Genomic DNA, 15,455 nt, shown 5'->3' with positions numbered 1-15,455 from the left:
GGCCCTTTGTCAGCAACCTTCCCTTGAGAAAGTACATTCTTCCCTTTTCGCTCCATCCTCTTAATCAGAGGTTCATCATCAAAAGGTATGTTTGAAACCCTATCTATATTCTTCCCATTGTTTCTAATAACCATACCAGAGATGCCTTTTCTCCCATTACCCTCTTCCAGCTCCTCTTCAGATTTCGTATCCATCTCAAAATCAACCTCCTTAGAAATATAACACAAATATCATTTAAAAAGTAACATTTAAATGAGCCTTTGATTTTAATATCAAAAATTAAACTGAACTATATAGTTTTGATTAAGTAAAAACAAGTTTTAAAGGACCTAAAACCTTTTACAAAGGAACATAAGAACAAGAGCTAAGAAACCCAAAAAAACTGTGCATCAGCAACTAATAACAAAACTAGCTAAAACAAGAAGCCTTAAAACAACCAGCAGGAAAAGAAAGCAAAAAAGACAATACAAAGACAGCTGCAGAGTCTTCAGTAAATCTGCTACCTAGTCTACAAGGATGTTCATGTTATCTATAGAGGCTTTAGATCATCCATTTCTTTGGCTTCCACAACCTCAATCTTTTTTGAATTAGCCCTAGTATGCTTGCAGGTTCATGGCCATCTTTCATATCCTTGGAGCCTTGACCTTTCACCTGTTCAAATTTGTTCAGTAGAGTATTAATGTTGTCCGCCACAATCTTCAGAATAGAACAATTCTGATCAGCCAATTTCTTAACCGTCTTCTACATATTAACCACTCTGTTATCCAAATCATCCAACATTTTCTGGAAATCTTTATTCAGCTGATCCAAAGCTTTGTTCTTGGCTTCCAGGGGTGGAACACATTTCATAAGATTCTTAACCCCTTTAGTGTTACCAATCACCTCAGAAAGTGTATCAATATGGTGTCCCAGAGTTCTCTCCCCTCTAGTAGTTTTGCTAAGCTGCTCAAACTCTCTCAAAATGTCCTACATCTAATGCTTCAAACTACTGATGTCCTTCTTCATTAGCACCGGATTACCAAAGATCCTTTTCAAATGCCCTTGGTCATCATTATCCTTAGTATGAGTTTGGTAATCCTTATCCTCGCCCAAATTGTCTCTTTCATAATCGGCCTCCTTAGGCCCTTTGTCAACAGCCTTCCCTTGAGAAAGCACATCCTTCCCTTTTCGCTCCATCCTCTTAATCAAAGGTTCATCATTAGAAGGTATGTTTGAAACTCTATCCGTATTCTTCCCCTTGTTTCTACTAACCATATTAGAGATGCCTTTTTTCCCATTACCCTCTTCCAGCTCCTCTTCAGATTTCATATCCATCTCAAAATCAACCTCCTTAATCTTCCTTTTCTTCCCAGACGAGCTCCCAAGATCAAGCTTTTTCCTCTTCTTAACCTCTATCTTCACTACCTCATCCTCTGTATCCTCATCAAAGCCCTCATCCTATTCACTCCCCTCAGTCTCACACTCCAAAGTTTTGGGTGACTAGTTCAAAAGATAAACTGCAGTGTTGGCTTCGTATGCCTGTAACTTCTTCGGAACATGTCTATGTTCGAGCATTGATAGAGCCATCTAGATGATTATTCTGTTCTAACGTTCAACTACACTATTTTGTTGTAATGTGTGGATTGTGGTTAACTAGTGTTTGATGCTATGAGTATCCAAGAAGCTAGAGAATTCATTAGAAAAAAATTCCCCCCATTGTCTAATCTAAGAGTAATAATAGATTTCCCAGACTCTTTTTCAACTAAAGGTTTAAACTTCTAAACTACAAAAAATGCATATGATTTCTTTTTAAGAAATAATACCCACATTTTTCTACTGAAATCATCAACAAACAACAGAAAATACTTGGACTCAAGAATAGGAGTGGCCATAAGGCCGCAGATATCGGCATGAACAAGCTAAAGTACCTGAGAAACTCGCCATGAATCACCAATGGTGAAAGGTGTGTGATGTTGCTTCCCAGCCTAGCATGCATCACAAAGTCCAAGCTGCTGAGTCTGAATCTCTAGCAAATTGAGGACAAGCTTTTCCCAAGCAAGTTGAGAGAGATAATGCACATTTAAGTGCCCATACCATTGATGCCAAAGTGTGTTAACAGGAAACCGTCAAGCAGCCACAGCTAAGTCCCAAGAATCACCAGTATCAGTAAGTCGGAAAAGACTATGATCCTCAAGACCCACTGCAACAATTGACTGAGTCGTCCTATCAGTCATGGTACACTGATGTGAACTGAACGTGACATCCAAGTGTGGAGAATGTCGCAGTAACTAACTGACTGAGAGTAGATTTAGTTCTATCCCTAGAACATAGTACACATCAAGGAAAATGAGATTCCTCCCAACAAACTAAATCTAAATGTTGCCTTTACTGAAAACAGTGTACTCTTCTTCGCCACCAAAAATAACAGAATCTATGTAAGGCTAATAATCAATCAACCAGTCTCTGTAGTGGGTGAAATGATGAGAGGCACCTGAATCAATATACTAGGCAGACGACTTCACATGATCTGCGGGTCTTTTAGCCATGAAGGCGTAAAAGGCAGATTTTGTCTGCTTAGTGTGCTCTGCGCTGTGTGCTTTGGGTTGTGAACCTAATTGTTTAGATTGGGCAGCTAAACGTTTCTAACATTAAACCTTCATGTGACCAAACTTGTGAGAATAGTTGCATTGAATGTTCTTCTTTCGGGAGCCTTTTGAAGCTAGAACAAAAGACTTTTGTTGAGAAGACTACTGAGACTTGCCTTTATCCTTATGAAGGATTTAGCAACAAAGGCTTGCTCTATGGAGGTGGAGCTGGAACTGCTACCGAACTATTGTTTCCACCCATCTTGCTGAAGCAAAAGTGTGCATAGATCCGTGAACTTCAAATCAACACCAAAAGACGTGATGTTGAGAGTCTCGATAAAATGCTCGTAGGACTTTGGTAAACTCCAAGGAGTGATAAACACAATGTCTTCAAGCGACCAATGGCAAGCAACTGATCACGAATTTCCTGAATCCTATTAAAGTGAGCCTGGAGCGATGTTCATTCATCCATGATAATAGAAAACAAAGTGTTCTTCAAGAAGAAAGCTCTGCTTTTGTCAGAAGTCTCATGAAGATTTTTGAAATGTGCTCATATCTCTGCAGCTGTCTTACCAAATGGAATCTGAGAGAGTTGATCATCAACTACGGATAATTTAAAAAGCATCACCGCCTCTCAATTATTCAGATCCCATGTACACAGTTCAGTACTAGGAGCAGTGGGACGTTGTGTAACACCTAGTACAATTTGATTAGTATTCTGATATTCAAAAATTACTATTATCTACTACTTCCAAGTGCCAAAATTCCGACTATTGAATTTTGAATTGGTCACAAGCAAAATATTAGTCAATGATGCCATAGCACGTTTTTTAATGAAAATCGTGAAAATTTGTGAAGGCGGATTCTTCAAGGCAAAAAATGGAAGACCGAGAAAATTTGAAGAGATACCCACAAGAGAGCTCGAAAAACCCAGAAAGAATATGTTGTCGGTTTATAGATCCGCTAGCTGTAAAATCAAGGTGCCCAGATAAACGAACAACCCAATTGAGCTCTCAAAAAACCCAACATGAATCTATAATTAGAAAAAACATTTGAGCCCAAAAATCAATGTTTCGAACGGAAGAGTCCTAGGCTAAAAAAAGCTTGAAATCATGGCAAGTCCACAACAAAAAAATAGTTTATGGGCACAAATCTCTTACTAAGGATTTTAAGAAACCCTTGGTGTCGTTCCCAGCCCTAGATGTGTAGAAAAAATGGACGAAAATGCCCAAAAACAGTCACATTTTTCAAAAGCAATCAAAAACAAAACATGAATATTGATCGTCAATTTTTCCAGACAAACCCTAGTTCGAAGAAAAATTTTCAGAAAAATAATTTCAAAAATGGGGTCTGATAATTTTAGAAAAGAAATTATGATTTTGAAAAAATTTAAATAAATGGCTCTAATACCATATTACAAAGTAACTAGTAAAATACTTGCTTATTATTAACAGAGACTGAGAGGTCTATATATACAAAAGAATAAAGTGATGTTTCCTTAGAAAACGATCGTAAAGAATAGAAATATTCTATTTTAGCTAAAAAAAAGCTAAAGAAAGCTAACAGATAACTACAGCTAACTAAATATTAGAAACATTCTAATATTTACAATAGATTACAAATAGATAACCATTATCTAATAATAGAAGCTTATCTATTATCGTAATAAAGCCTGTTGCTATTGAGGAGATCAAAATCATTCAAGATGTAACAAGAGAAACATTGATTGGTAAGTTATCTACTTTTGAAATGAATAAAATAACTTTACCTACTATGTTTAAGGGAAAGAATAAGATTGGTCATGATATTTCTATGAGTTCTACTAGTACTGCAAGATTTGGCAGATATACTAAGGAATGGGAAGAACCTGAGGAAGAAAAAAGGAAGCAAGAGGAATTTGAACCGATGATTGCTAGAAGATTACTGAGAGGTGAAGGTAAGCATGAAGGAAAATTGACTTTGAAAATAAGATTGATCGCTTTGCATCTAGATGTCTAGAAAGAATTCCTAAACATAAGCCAAGGAAGTTTAATCTTAGATATTAGAAGAAATTTTATCATGTTGCTAGTGAAGGTGCTACTAATGATGAAACTGAAAACAGTGAGGATAAGATTGTCTTCATTGCTATGAAAGATAACAATTCTATAATTCAAGAAAGAGACCTTGTTATTCGGTGATGTAAATAAGTTTGTGAAGCTTGATAGGTATGATAGTGGTATTGTTAGATTTGGTGACAAAACTCCTTGTTTGATCAAAGAAAGAGGTTCAATTACTCTTGATGGTAAGAATAATACTAATGATGTCTTGTTTGTTGATAGACTAAAGCATAATCTTTTGATTGTTGGACAACTGGTTGACAAATGTCACAACTCACAATTCAAGGATGGAATGTGTAGTATCGCAAATGGATCAGGAATTGAGATCGCATCTAGAACAAAGACCAAAGGTAATGAATTTCATTTGAATGAATCAGAGGAAAGATGTTTAGTTGAAAAGATTGATGACAGTTGTGACATGAGAGATTTTATCATGTGAATTTTGATAACATTATGAAGATCAATACTACTAATGTTGTGAGAAACTTACTGAAGTTGACAAATCCTAATAACACACTATGCAAGGAATGTACTATGGGGAAAGCAAACTAGAGCTACTTTCAAAAACAAGACATGCTTTGCTACTGGGATTTCAGATTTGGTTCATAGTACATACAGATCTATGAAGTCCGACCAAGACAAGGACTGGTTACGGTGAGAGATACTTTATTTTATTCACTGATGATTATTTTAGAATGATGTGGGTTGCAATTTTGAAGGAAAAGTCAGAAGCCTTTGATAAGTTCAAATATTCAAAGCCAAAGTTGAGACTAAGACGGGAATGACGCTGAAATGCCTGAGATCAGATTGTGGTGAAGAATTTACTTCAGGAGAATTCAATGCTTACTATGAAGTACATGGAATAAGGAGACAAATGTCTGCCCCAAGAAACCCTCAACAAAATGGGATAGCAAAGCAAAGGAATAGAACAATTCTTCATACTGTCAGGACTATAATGTTGGAAGGAAAAGTACCACAGATGCATTGAGAGATGTTGTTGCTACTGTAGTTTACACATTGAACCGAGTTCAGTTGAGACATGATAGCAGTAAGACCCCTTATGAATTATGGTATGGACACATGCCTACAATTAAATATTTCATAATTTTTGGAAGCAAATGTTACATTAAAAGAGATGAAGACTTAGGAACATTCGATCCTAGCAGTGATGAAGGATTTTTTCTTGGTTATGCTACTAAGAGCAGAGCCTACCAAGGTTGTAATCAGATATTAAAGAAACTCATTGAGAGTGCTTATGTGAGTCGATGAAAGATTTCAGATACGGGAAAGATTGTGCTGTAATTATTTGGATAATGATGCAAATAATCAGTTACAGATCATAGAAGAGCAAAATTAATGAAGGTTCGGTTGAAGAGATTCATAATGCTACTGAGGTTGAAGAAACTCGGACTCTGAAGACTCTGAGGTATGTAAAGCTTAATCATACTGAGTATCAGAATGTGGATGATAGAAATCAGGGAGTTATGACAAGAGGAAAGCTTGCTAAAGATGAAATTTGTTAGATTTCACAAGTTGAGCCTATAATGGTCTATGAGGCTTGCAAAGATGATAACTAGATTAAAGCTTTGAGAGAACTTGATCAGATTGAGAAGAACAAGACATGGATTTTAGTTCCCAAGCCTAAAAATAAAAATGTCATTGGTTTTAAGGTGATTAAATTTATTTCAAAATTTACTATATATGTCTTTTCAAAGCTAGATTAGTTTGCAAAGGATTTTCACAGATGGAAGGCATAGTTTGATGACACATTTGGCCCTGTTACTAAAATTGAAGTTGTTAGATTATTTCTTGCTTGTGTTGCCTATAAGAATTTCAAGGTATATCAGATGGATGATAAATTGGCATTTCTCAATGGAGATCTTGAAGAAAAAGTCAGCAACCAGATGGATTTACATTGATAATCAGGACATGGTTTACCGATTGAAGAAAGCTTTCTATGGATTGAAACAAACCTCTAAAGCTTGGTGTGCAAGATTCAAAAAATATTTAATAAGCATGGTATGCAAGATTGAATAAATATTTATCGAAGCTTGGCTTCAATAAAGGTATTACCGAGAGTAATTTATACTTCAAAGTTAATTCTGAGAACATTTTGATTGTTGAACTCTTAGAGAATGATATTATTTTTAGAGGTAATGATGAGATGAGTTCAAATTTTTTTAATGAGATGCAAAAAGAATTTGAGATATCTATGATAGGTAAGATGAAGTTCTTTCTTGGTTTGCAAATTTTCTCAAACTGAGACCAGAATTTTCATATCGCAGAGCAAGTATATGCAAAAACTATTGAAGAAATTTGGGATGGAGGACTCAAAGCCAGTTGGAACACCAATGGTTACAGGTTGTCAATTGACAAAGGATGATGAATTTAAAAGCACTAATCAGGCTAGATACAGATCTATGATTAGAGGTTTCAATATCTAACACAAAAAGACCAGTATTGGGGTACGTCAGGATGGCAAGACATCGGGATGAGTTTCCAAGACGCGGGCAAATTGGTCTCATTTTCAGGATGACGGGGGACGGCGAAGGGACGGCAGCTAGGGGAGAGCAAGGCAGGGAGCGGTGTTGTATAGTATACACATAGGACTTGAAATTATGAAATGATGTTTCAGTAGAACATACCAAATTAAAATACATGAACATAGCAAAATCACAACATGAACTAGACCATTGAACATTGAACATAGTAACATATTGCATGCCCAGTAGTAACATTCAAAATAAATTCAAGTACCCATCCCAGAGTCGGCATGGTTGCAAAATGGTAAAGGTGGGGGTACTTAGGTACTCAAGTACCTAGTGCAGGGACGTCTCAAGAATGGGTACTTCGAGGTTCAGAAGGAGGGTGCGAGTCCCTGTGTTACACTAGGATTGTGTAGTGAAACAATTTCACTTATGGTGCCAACTATTACCAAGTGTAGGCTCACATATCTATTTATTGAGGGATTAAAAGAATCAATCAATGGCTTGGTAAACACGCTTGATCATACACCACTTCAAGATGTAATCCAAAAGGTATTGAGATTAGAAGTCACAATAATAAAGGACACAATCTATTCCGGTAATCTACCTTAAGCCACACATACCCAACCATCCTATAAAAAATATTGGCAACCAAAACCATTTCCTCCTCAATCCCTCAATGCAGAGGAAGACAAGGAAGAGCTTCCAAAGAAAGGACTATGTTTCCATCATAAGGAGAAATGGGTATCCAAACATAGATGTGCAAAAAGGGAACAAGCACACAACTTATAAGCAATATAGGGCAAAGAAATGGGTGAAGAAGAATTTGAAACCCAAAGGAAGAAAAGGAAATGGGATGATGATGAAAATGCAAGTGATACATTAGCCACACTTTTGGGAGCACCGAAACATCATCTCTTTTAAATCCTTAGTGTTCTAAAAGGATAGAAAGTGATTCTCCAAGTAGATTGTGATGCTACCTATTATTTCATCAACAAAGGCTTAGTGACAAATGAAGCTAGGAACTAAAAATTTTGAAGGATTCAAAGTAGTCATGGCAAATCGATTTACTACTATATGGACACAAAGAAATCTAACAGCTAAGCCTCACATTAGGAAGACATCAAATAAAGGAAGACATTTATGTGGTGAACAAGGGTGATACGGATGTCAAATTAAGCATCGAGTGGTTACATTCCCTAGGAAGATATTACCGGGACTTCTAGAAGATGAAATTGTCTTTCCAACACAATGGCCAAGAAGTAATTCTACAAGACCTATCAAATGGGACCCCAAGGGTACTATCATCAAAAAGAATGGAAAGAGCTTTCAAGCATGGACAAGTGGAATGGGCAACACAATTTACAACACTCAATAGATCTTCATGTAATAGAGAGAAGACCATACATGTTGACATAAACATTAGGTCTTTAAAAAGTTTCACTATACCTGTCTCCTAAGAGGGGTTTTGAAGATACTATAGAACTAGAAGAAGGGGCCAAACTCATTATTACATAACCCTACCACATCTCAAGGAAATATGAAGAAGAAATTGAGAAAACCATTAAGCAATTTCTTGAGAGGGGGCATATTCATTCTATTCATAACCCTTTTGCTTCCTCCATGGCATTAGTAAAAAGAAGGATGACACAATGAGAATGTGTGCAAATTATAAGGTTCTTAACCAAAAAAAAAACATTAAGAATAGTTACCAATTACCACCCCACCCCTACAGTAGATGAGTTAATTGATGAATTTCATGGAGCAATATACTTCTCATAGATAGACCTACATCCTTGGTATCATCAAATTAGGATGAGGAAAGAAGTTGTTAGCAAAGCAGCCTTTAGATGCCATTTTTGAGCACTTCAAATTTCTAGTCTCGCCATTTGAACTAACAAATGGCCCTGCTACTTTTCAATCTTGCATGAACCAGCTGCTAGCAAACAATTAAGGAAATTCCTCTTGGTGCTCTTTAACGATAATGATTATAGAGAAACCTAGGAAGACCACTTAGGACACTTCTCTGGATGCTTCAACCGCAGTCATTGTTGGCTAAGATTTCCGAAACTGAATTTAAAATGGATAGGTTTTCGTTTTAAGGGCACAAAATCAACACCCAAGGACTCAACGTAGGTGAAAAAAAGATCTAAGCATTAATAGACTGACCAAAACCAAGAAACTTAAACCAATCTAATTAAAACTCAAAATAAAATACTAATCATCCAAAAAAAATCATGCCGTGCCAAAATCACTCCAGACAAAAATTAAGTATCCAGCAATCCCCTGCCTTTTAAAATACACTTCAAATAAAAACCCGATTTTCCATCAAAACCTGATTTTTAAAAAAAATCGCTCAAAATAAAATTCTAATTATCCAAAGAACCCTGCCCAAAATCATATATAAAATGATAATTATACAGCAAAACCCTGCCTTCACGAAAAATTTGAAAACAAAAATTCAATTCCGAGCTCCTGTACACTTTTCTCAGTGTAATTCCGCCACAATGAAAAAAAGAGGTACCTGAAAATCAACGCTGCTGGAATTTTTTGACCTTTCCATTCTGCACCTTTTTTCTCCTCCTCTCTTCGCTAGTAAAAAATGTCTCATATTCCCTATATACTTCGTTCTCTCGGAATTTTAAAGTACAAAACCTTTATGGGCAAACCCCAGCTAAATTTGAATAAAACAATTTTTAATTGTTTATTCATCGAGATTGGGGAAGGTGCTTATCAAGATTATGCGACTCAGCCTTGCGTTTGGACTTCTCTTTGTTTATTTTTCTTTAAATTTATTAGACGCAGCTAGCGGATTTGGTACGCACTTAGCTATACAATATTTCTAAAGTGTTTGACTTTACAGAGTATATTTTTCTTAGTTGCAGGTGACATTGCCTGAGCAATTGTAGCCATAGCCGAAAGTTTTCAAAGTCTTCCAGCTCACTTTCAATTAATATTTTAATGGTGATTTTTCTATTTCAATGACATTCTGTATAGCCGCTGGCCTCTCGATGCTTTCACGAACGGTCCCATGGGCTGGGCTTCCTTAGAAATAGAGGTGAGATTTTTTCAAATGTTTAAAGGGCAACGGTCTCATAAAATTTTAATTTTAATTGTATTTTATTTTCATAGTTTTAACTTCAATTTAAGTAATTTGTAATTTATTTTTAAAAAAATTAAAAATTATTTTATTTTATTTCTAAAACTTTGGTTTAAGTGGGGAAAAATTTTATGAATTGTTGACATGTGGCTAAAATTTCTCCTAAGCTGGTGGGGTTATTTCCAACCCCACCTCATTTACACCCGCTCCAAAAGGAAAAATCATGATACCTCTTCCACCTAAAAATATAAAAGAGGAGCCCCTTCTAGGACCCCTACCTAAGACAACTACAGTTTATTTTATGAAAACTACTAGCAATCAAGGCAAAGAATGAAATATATTATTATTATTTTATTACTTTTAGTTGACAATAGTAAGTTATAATTAATAAATGTTTAATGTTTTATGGTATATTATATATTTTACATGTTTACCTAGAAAATATGTTTAGAGCAATAGATTCCCTTCAAAAACAAGGATGCAAAGCCTCTAGTTCCTGTTGAGAGAAGAAACTAATATGAATTTTATGCAATAATAAAATGTATAAAGTCTCAAAAATAATATGTTGCATTTTGCATATAAATAATTAAAAGCCCTACAAAACAACAAGTCAATTTGTCAATAAATATATTTTTATCAATTATTTCAAATATAATCTAGATGAAAACTTAATAATTGTAAAAAAAAAATTGAATAATAAATTGTTTTGATTGGACAAACAAATAAAGGTAAATATATTTTTATGAATTATTAGTTCTTTCAAATGAAAACTTTGTAGTTGCAAAAAGTAATTGAATAATAAATTGTTTTGATTGGACAAACAAATAAATTAAAAGTTGCACTCCCTACTGTAGCACAAAACAACCACTCAAATTGTCAATAAATATATTATGTTGAATTATTTTAAATACAATAAATATGAAAACTTTATAGCTCAAAAAGTAATTGGATAATAAAGTGTTCTAATTGGACAAACAAATTAAAAAGTAAAAAAGTACATTGAATGCTATAGTTTCCTGCAGAAGGAACTAATAAGAAAAAGTTGCATGTATGATAGTTAATACGATCAAAACATATATTTTTTATTCAACCAATTAGAGTTAAATTTAGGGTTGAAATTAAAGTTTTGGTTTACATTAACATTAGCATAAGTTTTATTGTTAAGGTTAAATTGTAATTTAAAATAGTTGAAGTGGAAGTGAAGATATATATATATATATATATATATATATATATATATATATATATATATATATATATATATATATATATATATATATATATATATATATATATATATATATATATATATATATATATAGTTTGTTGGTCAAGTATTACATTAAAGCCTCTCTCTCTTTCTCATGTCTCTTTATCTCTCATCCTCACACTATATTTCTACCTCAACTCTCACCCTCATCCCTCCCTCCCTCTCTCCCTCCCTCCCTCTCCATCCATTTGATTCCCTAAGTATTCTCTTTGTAATGGCTACCCCTAATTTAGTTTCATCTTTCTTGTAGGCTTCTAGGAGTGTGCCTAAGTTTGGGGGGAATGGATGTAATGCCCACCCCTAGCTGACTTTTATGATTGTATTGTCAAATTCTTTTAAGCATGTTTTATGTTTATATTTATGATTAGTGACACTTTGTTACTGGGTTTGATTTAGATGTATTTCATACTTAGTTAATTAATGTGATGAGTTATTTAGTGACTTTCAGTTATTGAAGGATGTTAGTTAGATGAATGATTTTTATGCAGTTTCTATGGATACTTACCTCATACTTGCATGTGGATGGTGTGTGTGTGTATGTTTTCTTTATTGTTTGACATTTCTAATGTGGTTGAGGAAGGGAATCGTAGTCACCTGCTAGTCGGGATCTACACGATGTACCGCTTCCTGCCATTGCATATTTAGTTTAGAATATTGTGTTTGTACATGCGTAGGTTTTATGCAAATTACAGGTATCGGGTATCGACTTCCCTAAATTGTCACGATGAGCATACCCTATCATAGTATTTTAATGGTATAAATGGGGAGATAACTCTTGAGTCCAAATCCTAAACCGTAAGCCAATTGTCTTAGAAAATAAGATAAGTATCTGAGTTAATTCACCTTTCTGAATTCGTCAAGTGATGTGAATTCGTGATTTTAACACTAGAAATTGATTTTGTCCTTTGTCTTTAATTGAGTTATCATTTTTGGTTTTATGGGTATGCGATGATTTTATGTTATAATTAAACCAAATTAAAAGATAATTTAATAAAAATTTTATAACGAAATTTGATATTTAATTATATTTAATTAATTGAAAAATTAATTAAATAAAAGAATTAAATTTAAAGATTTTATTAAAATTCTATTTTTGACGTATTTATATTTATTTAATTTAATGATAATTATTTGAGAGTTTTATTTTAATAATAAACTCTAAATAATAATGTTATTAATTAAGTTAATAAATATATTATTAAAAAATGTATCATGAATTTATTTAAATAAAAAAATTCAATTTAAAAATAAAGTTATAGTTCTAATTTTGGTGTTTTATATTTATTTAATTTAATAATAATTTATTTAGGAGTTTTATTTTAATTAATAAACTTTAAATAATATTGTTATTAAATTGATAAATATTATATTAATTGCATTTTCATGATTTAATAAGAGAGAGAAAACATAATTTAATAAAGTTTATTTTAATTAAATTGCATAAAGCTTATGCATGAAATTAAAATATAATAAATTAATTAAAGAGATCAAGCAAATTAATTTAATAAAGAATATGTATTTATTTAATATTAAAAGAAAGGGGGAAAAGTAGAAATTATGTATTTCTTTTATTTAAAAAAAAATACTAATAAAGTGATTTTAAAATGTGTATATATATATATATAAAAGAAAACAAAATAAACTATTATTTTATTTTAGTTGTGTTACCTTCTTTTGTAAGTTTACTTATTTTAGAAACCTTAGTTTTATTTATTTAGTTATTATTTATTAAGAGGTCATTCTAGTTTTTTTTTTGGGGGGAGAGAAGATTTTTGGGAGAACAATAAAATAATTTAAAATAGAGATTTTAGGGGAGAAGTTATAGGTTATGCATTCAGATTTTGATTTTGATGAAAATGATTTTTTTTCAAAGCTTGGGATTAAAAGTCTACAATTGGGTTTTCTTATTTTTCTTAACAAATCAACTTGGTGTTTGAAGGTAGGAGTTTTTAAATGTCTTTGTAATTTATGTTGGAAAGATTGTCTTCTCTGTGTTTTTCTGATTATGAGTAAATTTGTTTGTGGTTACATGTGTGTCAGTTTGAGGGTTTGAAACATGTGATTTTGCTATAAATTTTATTTAATATATTTTATCAAAAATATAAAGATACTTTTAGACACCCATTTGAATTTTATTTAACATATATAAAAATCATATATGATTGTTTTGAACAAACATAGTCAAAGATTGACTATCATGCTTTAACAAGGCTTATTTGAGCTTGATTTTTCAATTAGAGACATACGAACAATTACTTATAAATTTTACAAAATATATATTTAGGAAAATACCTTCTTTTTTATTGTAAATAAGTCTATTATGAATACTTTTCTTGATTTTCATGAAGATCCAATAGTTCAAACAAAAGTTATGTTCTTTTTTCTAAACTATTAACCTTCAAATCTGAATAGTGATGCTAAAAAGATTCATATTTTACACCATTCAAATGAACTTTTCCTTAGGACTAGTAATAACAAAGAATATGGGAAATTAAATTATCTTTCCATCAATATAGGTTGCAGATCTTTACCATTCCATATGAGATTATAACATTTAAAATACCAACTGATTTACATAGAGAAAATGCATAAAAACTCAATGTTATGAACTTTGAAAATGTTTTATCTTTATTTTAAATATTGTTGATTTAACATATAAAATATTTGATTCTAAACTTATTAGATAATTAAAAAACTAAATTTATCTAAACTTTTATGACCTTTATATACTCAAACAAAATTTCTAAAAATAGTCTAATTTAAATGATTCGATAGAACCTTGTATTATTTGGTGTGTGTCTAACTGAGGTTTTGTGGTATTTGTTTTGTGATGGGTTTCAAAAAATTTAATGTGGTGTTTTATTTTGTGATAGATTTTATGTAAACTACTTAGCTTTGGCTAGTCAGGATGTTTACTAGAGGCTTGGGAGTTTTGTTTTGTGATGTCATGATGATATTTTGATCACAATCTTTTATACTCAACCATGGTACTGTGTCTTATATGCTCTATGAGGTGTTTTGATCTATCAATTGTTATTGCTTTCTAGTGTTATTGTGTGAAACTGAGGTAAATGGTGTGACCTATCTAATATAACCTTTGAGTCTTTGTTCAGTTGCATTTGGATTTCCTTTTAGATGCTTGTATAGGACTGAGGTGTTTGTATGATTTGTTCTTGGTGATGTCATGTTATGATGTGTATTGGTTTATGTATACTTGATTTTGGGATCAGTACTATTAGGATGATCATATTGGTGGAATCTATGATTATGATCAGTGATTTTCAATACTTGTCAATTGCTTGCTTAAGAACTGATGTATGGTATGTGGTCTTTTGTGATCTTTTGATTTTACTAAGCTTAGGGTAGGTTATATGTATGTCATGTTGGGAAGTGGCTTACAATGGAGGTTGAGGCCCTAAAGAGGCTAATGGGTAACTCATTGTAGGTTATTTAATAAGTGATATTATTTCATTAAATGGGTTTAAAATGAATTATCAAGATATTGGTACTACAGAAAGTCACTAAGGGGTTGGAGGATTAAAAGACTAGTTAGGTAACCTTAAAGCTAACTTGTTAGTATGCCTGGTCAATACGAAATGATACTAGTGTCACATAGTCACTAGGGGGTCAGAGGATTAAAAGACTAGTCGGGTAACCCTAGAGTTGGTTTGTGCGATGACACTTGTGCACACGCATAGTAGATTTCCTATGTGTCGTTGTTGCCTCTAGGTTTAGTTGATACTTGTATCTTGGTACCCTTTGAGATAGTTGGTTGTCAGGTGATTCCTTGAACCTAGATATTGGTTTTGATTGTTGCAGTTGTTATCTTATATGGGACTTGAGACTATCTCCTCAACATGGTGGGAATGGACCTTTTTGGGTTCCATGACGTCAAGTGGTAGTGTTTTTTCTTATACCATTGAGATCTGACCGTTGGAT

The 15,455-nt window shown here is 33.0% G+C and overlaps 1 protein-coding gene across 4 annotated transcripts in view; it reads right to left on the bottom strand.

Moving 5' to 3' along the window:
• The window catches only part of LOC149559148 (putative cyclic nucleotide-gated ion channel 5), a 260,904-nt gene extending 250,802 nt beyond the window's left edge, over positions 1–10,102 (bottom strand). Inside the window, exon 1 of one of the 4 annotated variants that reach the window (XM_089833071.1) lies at positions 9,671–10,102. In XM_089833071.1, coding sequence (XP_089689197.1) covers positions 9,671–9,757 — 87 coding nt within the window. In that variant the 5' untranslated portion in view covers positions 9,758–10,102. The remainder of the gene's footprint in view (positions 1–9,670) is intronic. The other 3 variants (XM_089833072.1, XM_089833070.1, XM_089833073.1) reach the window with 3 other exon arrangements.
• Between the last annotated feature and the right edge of the window lie 5,353 nt (positions 10,103–15,455).

This window comes from Cupressus sempervirens, chromosome 5, assembly GCF_028749045.1.
Source record: "Cupressus sempervirens isolate cs-2001-9-10 chromosome 5, ASM2874904v1, whole genome shotgun sequence".
In the NCBI taxonomy this organism is placed as follows: domain Eukaryota; kingdom Viridiplantae; phylum Streptophyta; class Pinopsida; order Cupressales; family Cupressaceae; genus Cupressus; species Cupressus sempervirens.
Note: the sequence above shows the minus strand (reverse complement) of the source record. Positions and strands in the feature narration are given on the sequence as shown.